Here is a 10,240-nt window from a genome sequence, read left to right on the forward strand (position 1 = left end):
ATGCACTTGAACTCAAGAATGAACTCACATGATGATTAAGTTGACGAGCACGGGCGTGAGTAATAGGACTAGAAATTGTTACTAGTACCGACATGGATATATCGTTGGTGTTGATGTCCTCACCAGGCTAATTATCGAGTTATCTTAGATTGCATGTAGAACTTTCTAGGCTTTGTCTAATATTCTGCTTGTCTTCAACGGTTACTCACAGTTATCGAGTTGTTTGATTTTATTAAGTTGTATCATATCGATCTTTTAGTTTAATCAAACGCTCACAGTTATCAAACGGCTTAAATTTGGTTAGGTAGTCCTCATCGGCTCCCTTGCCTTGTTTAAACATTCACTGTTATCATATCGTATCGACTGGTTAGATCTTACATGCTTTTACTGCTTTACATATGCTAGGTCCAATAGATCTTTACCTGGCCCCTCGTATTGCTAATCGTCAGGCCTCTAACATCATCACATTATTGTTGAGAGCCAATGCTTCGATCGGATCTTATTCGTATCTCACAGAAGCATGATGATGTCATTGAACCAATAGGGACGCGTACGAGACCTTGCTGCTACGTGCTTATCTAGTTGAGTTAATGGGTCGAAGTTAATGTCCTCTCACCGTGTTACCTTGTCTAAATTCAATTACACGGTCACGGGTCACGATATTGATTAGGTTTTTATTAGCTTAATTAACTTGTAAGCGGTAGACAAGAGGTCCTTGTTTGCTATGTTCTAATCTTTTAAGTTAACTAGGATCATGCCCGTGCGTTGCTACGGGTAACAAAATTTTTAGCAAGATATTGAATTCAATGGGATAATAAAAATATAAAACATCTATAAATATAAAATAAGTATATCATATAAGATTGGATTCAGCAGGACAATAATTATGTGGAATAAGTACGAATACAAAGGAACGTACAACAAAGCATATCTACTCACTTTTTCGATGTGCACAGGAAACAGAAAAATGTTTGACGAAACATAAATATTGAACTAATTAGCATGTCCCAAACGTCCCAAACGTCATGTATAGTTATGTGATGTAATCCAGTTTTTCAGTATACGTGAAATTTCCCATACAGTTACATCATGTGACAACATTAAGCAATCACTTCAACCTAAATACCTAGCAAGAGCAAGAAACATGGAATTGATGAGTTTAGTATTTTAAAAAAATAAATGAAAAATGTAAGACACGCACAAATAATCATTATATTACCTCGCCTATGGTGTTAGAACCTCCTTGTATACAATATTCTTCGTATACGTGCCATCTATAGTTGGTACCCTTTTCTTCTTCACTGATGTACCTTTTTGTTCATTGTTATTTTGATTACCCTGGCCGTTCACTTTCTTAGAAGCTTTTTTCTTTTCCTTCCTTTTAGTATGTTCCTCGTCTGCCTCTGCGTTAGGTGGGAGGGTGAGGATCTTGATATTCGTTCTAGCTGTAGCTCTAGACATAGCAACATACAACTAACCATGAGAGAACACAGGGGCGGGCAGGTACACACCCACATTTTAGTATATTTGATACAACATTTGATATTCGTTTTAGAGTTAGAAATTCCTGAAATCATAGACATATCATATGATTATTAAGCTCAGGTTACCTCCTTCACACAGAGGGCTGATACAACTCTGATCACATAAATCTTCCATCTCACCACATAGAGCCTCATCATTGATTAAACCAACATCTCCATCTTTAAAAGATCATAAAAATAAAGCACCTTCTGAAACATTCATGTTTTCCAAAACAACAAAAGTGTGCAGGCGCACCTGGTTCAGTTGTCCCCACATAAAGTCTGTATTTATTTTCTCTCAAATCTCCCCTATGGAGCCAGCCATCGTTTTCATCTGCCTCCATGTGTACAGTGTCATCTACGTAAACTTCAGAGTGTCAATATTTTATCATGACAAATAAGGATGCAAGAGTGGAGATAATCAAAGAACACAATAGTACCTTGATGATGGTTTGGAATGTGCTGAATGGCACCCTGTTCAGTTTTTCTCCTCATACGCCTCTCACGGATTGTACGGTTATATTCGATCCTCTTCTCATCAGACATTGTTGCAACCAGGAATTTCTTGCATTCTCTATCACGTTCCTTAGGATCTACATGATGTGGGGTTTGCGTACCTTCATCATATTGGAATGACACAATGAGTAACAATAGTACATCACGAACCAAATGTCCAAATGTATCCTCACCTTGGATTGTTGTGTTGGTGAGATCTGTAAAAGGTTTCCTATCCCGCATTGACCCGGATGATTCCATCAAAACGATAGTCCCTGCACAAACTTCAGAAGAGGCAAAATACCCTTTCACTCTTCTGCCACAAAATTTGCAATTGTTTTCACGATCGAGAAGTCCATATAACATACACTAAGAAGGGGAATTATTGATTAACTGATAATATGTCATATCTAACAAATGAAGATCCATGGTTCACTCAGCTATAAGTAAGAATAAATGCAGATGAAGATCAATCCAAACCTATAATTACTCTTTAAAGTGTATGTTATATCAAGATACACTTTAGTAACTATTTACTGTAGTTGCATCAAGATACACCAGTTCAAGTTCGACTACGCGTCGGATTTGACTTTGCCTCGGACTACTCCAACGTTCCGCTCAGGGGTCGAACACTCCCGACCCCAGGACTCGGGGTCGGGCAAGGCGGAGCTTCACTCGGGGTCGGGCGAGGCGGAGTTCCACCCTCAAGGGGTCGGGCGCATCCGACCCCGGGACCAAGGGGTCGGCCGAGGCGGAGTTCCACCCTCAAGGGGTCGGGCGCATCCGACCCCGGGACCAAGGGTCGGGCGAGGCGGAGTTCCACCCTCAAGGGATCGGGCGCATCCGACCCCGGGACCAAGGGTCCGGCGTATACTCAGAATTGGACTACGGGTTGATATCACGAAATGTCAGGGGTTTTTTTGAAAAATAGCCTCGAACTACTCCAACGTTCCGCTTAGGGGTCGGACACTCCTGACCCCAGGACTCAGGGTCGGGCGACGCGGAGCTTCACTCGGGGTCGGGCGAGGCGGAGTTCCACCCTCAAGGGGTCGGGCGCATCCGACCCCGGGACTAAGGGTCGGGCGAGGCGGAGTTCCACCCTCAAGGGGTCGGGCGCATCCGACCCCGGGACCAAGGGTCGGGCGTATACTCGGAATTGGACCATAGCAGCTGCATTTTCAGAATTTTTGGTTTCCGAACTATATCTACACACATCAACAGTGGCAATTGATTTACACACTAAGCACTAAGTAGGCAATACAAAATCGATTGTCAGACCAAGACAAGTGGGATCAAACAAAGAGCAGTGCTGACAGTGAAAGGATATTCAGTCTTGTAAGGTCCGGCTACTCATTTATATAAAGCAAGAATCAAACTTCTTACATGAGATGATCAAGAACAGGCTGAGTTTCCCCTCACGCTCCTAGCTTGTACCAAAAACAGTTGCTCTTCTGAAGCCTGCACATGACAAATCAGTACCTATTAAAGGATAATAAAACCATCAATTTATATCAGTTGCTCCTTTGAAAGTAGCAAAAAAAATGACTTGTAGTTGTAACTCAAATGATCATGAAGCCTTTTCTTGACAGGAAGGCAAGGCAAATCGAAATTAATAACACAAAATTATTGATTAAAATCGAAAAAACTCTTGTGTGAGCACCTTGTCTGCAAGCGTTTAATGCAGCGTGTCCTTTAGGGCTGATGAACAACCAGCTTCTGTATTGATATTAGTGAAGTTAAACTACAAAATGATATGATCAAATGAAACATTCTCGATGTGAGAAAAGGAATTACTCATACCCAAACTGGTGCCCAAAAGATCTGCTAACCGGAGTCATCAAGCGGCTCTCATCTAATATATGTGTACAACCTCTGCATTTGAACACAAGGCAAATGAATTCACATGTTCTGGATGGAAGAGGAGAATGGCCTCACCTTGATTGGCCTACAGGATTTACCAGGACATGCGGCGACAGGGAGACGACGTGCGGGCGGCAACTGGGAGTTGCTGCAAACAAAACATGAACGTCACACAAAGTTCAGATGCACGACAATCAAAGGAACTAATAAGTACCGTGATCAGACCCGACGAACTGAAGAAGTATAAAAGACCTTTGGCGTGCTGCGGAGATCCGGCCGGCGACTCAGGGAGGGGCGGAGTCGCTTGCGGCGATGCGGCGATACGGCGACTCAGGATGGGGCCGCGGCTTCTAGCGGTGCGGAGGTGAGGAAAGGGAGGGGCGGTGGATGGCGACGGGCGACGGAGGGAGTGGCTGCGCCGGCTGCGGCTTCTGGCGGCGCGGAGGCGAGGAAAGGGAGGGGCGGCGGTGGATGGCAACGGCAGGATGGCGACGGACGACGGAGGAAGTGTTGGCGGCAGCAGCGGCTTCTGGCGGCACGGAGGCGAGGAAAGGGAGGGGCGGGATGGCGATGGGCGACTGAGGGAGAGTTGTGGCGGCGGCGGATGGATCCGCGACTCAGGGAGGGGCGGAGTTGCTTGCGGCGATGCCGGCGACTCAGGATGGGGCCACAGCTTCTAGCGGCGCCGAGGTGAGGAAAGGGAGGGGCGGTGGATGGCGACGGGCGACGGAGGGAGTGGCTGCGCTGGCTGCGGCTTCTGGCGGCGCGGAGGCGAGGAAAGGGAGGGGCGGGATGCCGATGGGCGACTGAGGGAGAGTTGTGGCGGCGGCGGATGGATCCGTGCGGAGGGAAACGGACGGAGGAGGAAGCGCGTGCGCCGCAACTCACAGAATTTCCAGATGAACGGCTCCGCGCGGAGGTTAGTGGAAGCGGACGGCTCAAAATATCCGGAGCGAGGGACATCGTCCGACGGCCTAACGACGGACCGCATTTTTGTGTCCTCTTTGCTTTTTTTATAGTAGAGATAGATTGATTGTAATTCCCTCTTATTCGTGTTACCTTGTCTAAGTTCAATTACACTTATCAAGACATTGACTAGATCTGTTAATCTATCTAATGTTAACACCACGTCTATCTAAAGTCTCAATTGCATTTTTTAGACACATAAATAACAGATATTAGCTGAAAAGCAAGACAACGTATATGTTTTCTTTGTACTTCATACCTCAAAAACCTGATTTGAGTTTGATCTTAAGATTTGGCATGGCACCTATATCTTGTAATTCTAAACTGAGTTTATGAAATCTTCCAAACATTATCTGCAACTTTCAGGGCATTTTCACAGTATATGTCCTGAAATTGACAAAATGATTCTTTTTATGCTTTCTTCAGTTCTAGAAAAAGTTAAAATCATGTATGAATGTTAGCTTCTTTTTTGTTTGCCACTAAGCAGGATAAATTCTATTTTGTGATTGCTCTGCATGATTTTCCTGTGGATGCTTAGTGATAACAGGGAATGATATATGTTAATGTGAAAATCATGACCATGAAATATTTTGCGGGAAAAATCCTCATCAACTAGCTCATGGTCAGTAGTACCACAAGGAATTTACTGAAGCAGATAGCACTAGGAGCTCATGTAGTACCTATTTTGCTATTATCTCACCTTGAAAGCAGAACCTTAACCTTCTGGCAGGTCTGCGACAGTTCCTTGGTGCTCCAACCTCCAAGGTGATCTCCATGATGGACGTATCATGTAAGCTTGTCAGCTCGAAATCATGCTCCAACCTGCTGCAGTTCTCAAAAACAATGCGGTACGTACATGCGGAACCACCAAATAGATACCCTCCTCATAGGTCAATGCTTTAACTTCTGTTGGGGAGGATCAAGAAAAGCTCCGTATAGGAAATATCTCACCTTCCTTTTCACCATGGGCCACAAATCCAACGACTTCTGTGCCATGACTGTTCAATAAAGATTCTATCAATATTGATATTCATCCAATCTACATCCCTCCACTTCTCGTGCTGCAAATGCCAGCTCCAGCCTTCATATAATTGCATCAACTGTTTCCGTATTTCTCTTCCACGATTTTGTACTCCTAATATGTCGTTCTATGGTTTTCTTGGATGATGAACAATGAATTAGATAGCTCAATAGGAGCTGTACAAACCTTGGACTGATGACATTCTGACTAGTGCGATATAATATTGCAGATCTGTCAGAATCTCCACAGAAGGATAACCCAGGCAAAACTGCAGGAGGGCCAGGCCAAGAAATATTAACTAAGGGGGTGTTTGGGAGGCATGTGCTAAATTTTAGCACATGTCACATCGGATGTTTGGACACTAATTAGGAGTATTAAACATAGTCTAATTACAAAACTAATTGCACAACCCCTAGGCTAAATCGCGAGACGAATCTATTAAGCCTAATTAGTCCATGATTTGACAATGTGGTACTACAGTAACCATTCACTAATGATGGATTAATTAGGCTTAATAGATTCGTCTCGCGATTTAGCCTAGGGGTTGTGCATTTAGTTTTGTAATTAGACTATGTTTAATACTCCTAATTAGTGTCCAAATATCCGATATGACAGGTGCTAAAATTTAGCACCTGCTATCCAAACACCCCCTAACTATTTGCTATCCAGCTTTTATTTGTGTTTTAGGGTGCCAAATCTAGCAACTATTCAAGGATTTCTAAGCCTTGCTAAACACTTCAGGGGAACCATAAAATGTTCTCTTTAGCTGTCCAAAAAAAGGGACAGAAGAAAACAAGGATTCCTTCCTACAAAACATAGATGGGACAAAAAATCGATAGCCTCGTTGAAAATTCTTAAGGAAAATTTTCATCTTTACCACCACTTGAGGTGACTTTCATCTATACCACAAGGCTGTCTCAATGACATGTAGAGCCAGACCCCACATGTCATTGATTAGCCTGGTGGCATTGATGAAAAGTGCCCCCTCAAATGTTGGTATAAATGAAAATTCCCTGTGCTTGGAAGAGGTCTGAAAATTCACCTTTGTTTAGATCACTTCACAATAACAATGAAAATCAATAAACACGTAAATACTAGTAGGGTCTAAAATAAATCTTTCGGAAGTGCATCTATTTTCAGGCTAACAAAAAAAAGAAAACAGTGTTAAATCTACCAAGAAAACATCAGAATTTGGGTCATGAAAGCTCGATGGAAACAGTTTGAATAGCCACATAATAATAGTCTTCTTTAAGTGGGAATCATGAACTGAATATTACATCAGGTCATATCATTGCAGCAAGCTTACACAATTTAAGATAAAAAAATGGCCTTGTTTAATAACAAGTGATACAATACATGTCACAAGATAACTTCATGTCTTTAACTGATTACAAGATAAGAAGCAACAGGATTTGTGATTCTACTTGCACAAACCTAGCATGAAGCAACAGGGTTCATACAGAAAAAAAATTATGCATTATTTATAAATCTTAAATTCAACTAATGTCACATCATAATTCTGGGTTAACTCAACATGATATTAATGGGATATTTTATCAAAATGGTAGTATTTTCTAAAGCACTAAAGGATAGTAGTTTCTATTAGCACTAAGGAAAAAAAGAATATTTTCTAACGACACTAAATAACCAACAGCTAAGTAACGACAAATTCTCATATGATATGTCAGCAGGAAGAGTATAGGAACATCTAATGAGTGACAATTCCTTGCACACCCAGTAAAGAAAATTGAAGGACTTGCCATAGCTCGATAATATTGCAGCAATATTAAGCAAGAACAAAAGTAATTAAAGGCATATTTCTCAAGTAAACAAAAACGCTGTTTATCATTTCATTAAAGTAGAAAAAAATTGTATAAGGCTGAAGCCTTACAAAACCTTACAACTTACGTGCCAGACTTTAGTAGGTTTATTTTATTACAGTACTGGATGAACTAAAACCCCAGAGAAACTGTCCATATCTTATTTGAAATGTACACAACCAATCAACAGGCTATTCGATCTTTTGATTCACATTCGCCTATCACTCAACACATTTTTTTAACCATCTCTGCTTCACCAAACAATTGTATGTGTGCCAGCACACAGCAGCATGCATGGGCAATGGTTTCACAACATTGCATTGAAGATTAACACTTATTCCTTACTCAAGCAAACAAGGATCAGCCTTCAAGCACATTGTACAGGTAATGAAAGCTTACCTCGTTCATCCATAGAAAGTGCTAAGACAAGCTCGGCACAAACCAAGTGCAAGCATGCATCCATGGGCCAGGCAGCTCCTCGGTGCGGCCATCCTCCATGCTAAACCTGTAGATGCAAGACCTCTTGACCCTCTCCATCTTGAAGAAATAGATGCAATCCCCCTTAAACCCAGGGAAATCGGCTGTGCTGAACGAGAACCCCTGGAACAGCCCAATAAACAACATCCTATCACCAATGCTCCTCAGCCGAATCCACCGCCACTGTGGCAACTGGTCCTCTTTCTCAATCTCCATCTCCAGACGGTACACCTCCAACCAAGCGCCGCAATCCTCCAGCAACTCTCCATGCCCGTCCCTGGCGAAGTACCGGATCACGCACAGCAACTCATGCCCGGACGGCACCAAGGCCGTGCACTTGAAGGCGTCCCTGCGCGGAGGCGCTGCAGGTGGCGGCGGCGGCGGCACGGCGCCGACCACGGCCAGCGTGGACGCGTCGAAGATAGTGACTTGGCCGCGGTCGTCGCACACGAATAGCTTCCCGTCGTGGTACATGTTCTCGGCGACGAGGTCCTGCACCGGCACCTCCGTCCAACCATCCCTATCCACAGGCTTCGTTGTCGGTTCACCCCCAGCCATGAAATCGAAGTGGAAGAAAAGCTTCCTGGCGCTGTACAGCACCACCGGAGCCGGAGAGTCGCCATCGGCGGCGGTGGGAATGTGGTAGCCCTGGATGACGGGGCTGGAGGTGGGGAAAGGGGAGTCGGGGAGGGGGAGCCGAGCGCCGGTGAGGGGGTTGAGGAGGAGGAGGCGGTGGGAGGTGTCGGAGAAGAGGAGGTGAGAGCGGGTGGGGCCGAGGAGGCGGTGGGAGGACGAGGGGGCGGGGACGGAACGGGCGGCGCCGGAGGCGAGGGAAAAGAAGGAAAGGGAGGAGGTGGGGTGGGCGGTCGGGCGGGCGAGGAGCCAGGGGAGGAAGGGGGGAGGGGGCGTGGATGCAGCGGCGGAGCGCCAGGAGCGGCAGACCGCGCGGAGGTGGAGGAAGTCGAGCGGGTCGTGAAGGTGGCCGGCGACGAGGCGGACCAGATCGGCGGGGAGGGTTGACCAGTCCATGCGATCCGGACTATGGAGTGTGCCCGAGAGTACGAGACCCAGAGACAGGCTTGAAATTTCTCGAGAGAGACAGAGAACAGCTGCGCACCGATTGCACTTAATGATTGATTTTCTTAACGGCAAAGTTGGATAGTGTTGATGGTCAATTGGCAGATTTGCACGAATGTATCTGAACCGATCTTCCCACCGGCTCAAATCGGTTTGGTCAAAGTTCTTCAAATGCAAATTGGACTTCACTGTTATATAGCTCTAATCGAGTAGATCAAAATTCATATAAAACCGGTTTGGTTCTGGTTCTGTAAAGTTCGAGTAGGAGTCGTATTTTGACACGAGATTTGTTAGTGTTTCAACTCCATTAGAAGCCAGATCTCTCCTCCCTGTAAATATAAAGGGTCACGGCCGATTGAGGGTTCCTATCCAATCTATCAAATTTATCTTTTATCTTTTTACCTTTCTTCCTCTTTACCCTACTTTTCCAACCCATGTGTTGTTCTTCTCTTGTCTTCATGGCATGAGGAGGCGCCCTAGCTGACCTGCCGAGCCTAGGGCAACCCAAGGTGCGCTTGCCCTGACAGGGTCCCTCCCAGGCGGGCGTTCGTTGGATCCTCGCCGCGCTCCCCAGCGAGACCGGTTTGACCGGCCTCCACATCGACGCAGCAAGGAGTGTCTTTGCGGGTTGCACGTTCGAGTGCTTTCGTGTGTTAGCCCTAAATTTGCGTCAACACATTTTGACGACTCCGCTGGGGAATGAGAATCTGGCTATCATGGCTGATCCATCAAACTCCAGCAATATGATGGCACTAGAAGGATTATCTAAGAACTACTCAAGGGCGTCAATGAGATATTGTTTCCTCACTGTTATCAAGTAGCAGAACTAGACGTCATCATGATGAAGATATCTGTCATAAACGAGTTGAGGATGTACGATCTACTAAAGCATAGTAAGTTCACAGCTAGTCTTATAAGTGGTTTGTTTAGATTTGTGGATGACTTAATTAATATAAAAAATAGTGTAGATTTGATTCCTGTTAATCAAGAGTTGGTTACTG

General features: G+C 44.8%; 2 protein-coding genes across 6 annotated transcripts; both read right to left on the bottom strand.

The window, feature by feature from the left end:
• Nucleotides 1-834: 834 nt before the first annotated feature.
• LOC117836377 (uncharacterized) lies at nt 835-6,922 on the bottom strand. Of its 5 annotated transcripts, none has more exons than XM_072290839.1 (11): nt 5,545-6,922; nt 3,977-4,026; nt 3,819-3,890; nt 3,679-3,734; nt 3,402-3,476; nt 2,213-2,302; nt 1,964-2,116; nt 1,780-1,881; nt 1,611-1,703; nt 1,220-1,403; nt 835-1,126 (listed from the first exon to the last, which is right to left on the bottom strand). In XM_072290839.1, the coding sequence occupies exons 6-10, from the start codon at nt 2,277-2,279 to the stop codon at nt 1,225-1,227; spliced, it is 594 nt and encodes a 197-aa protein (XP_072146940.1). In that variant the 5' UTR covers nt 2,280-2,302; nt 3,402-3,476; nt 3,679-3,734; nt 3,819-3,890; nt 3,977-4,026; nt 5,545-6,922; the 3' UTR covers nt 835-1,126; nt 1,220-1,224. The 5 variants fall into 5 exon arrangements, with proteins under 5 accessions (XP_072146940.1, XP_072146938.1, XP_072146941.1 ...); XM_072290837.1 differs by having other exon boundaries at nt 1,964-2,140; XM_072290840.1 differs by having other exon boundaries at nt 1,220-1,453; nt 1,964-2,140.
• A 769-nt stretch (nt 6,923-7,691) lies between these two features.
• LOC117835813 (putative F-box protein At3g25750) lies at nt 7,692-9,349 on the bottom strand. The gene has a single exon (XM_034715131.2). The coding sequence runs from the start codon at nt 9,189-9,191 to the stop codon at nt 8,106-8,108; it is 1,086 nt and encodes a 361-aa protein (XP_034571022.1). The 5' UTR covers nt 9,192-9,349; the 3' UTR covers nt 7,692-8,105.
• Nucleotides 9,350-10,240: the final 891 nt, after the last annotated feature.

This window comes from Setaria viridis, chromosome 9, assembly GCF_005286985.2.
Source record: "Setaria viridis chromosome 9, Setaria_viridis_v4.0, whole genome shotgun sequence".
Lineage (NCBI taxonomy): Eukaryota > Viridiplantae > Streptophyta > Magnoliopsida > Poales > Poaceae > Setaria > Setaria viridis.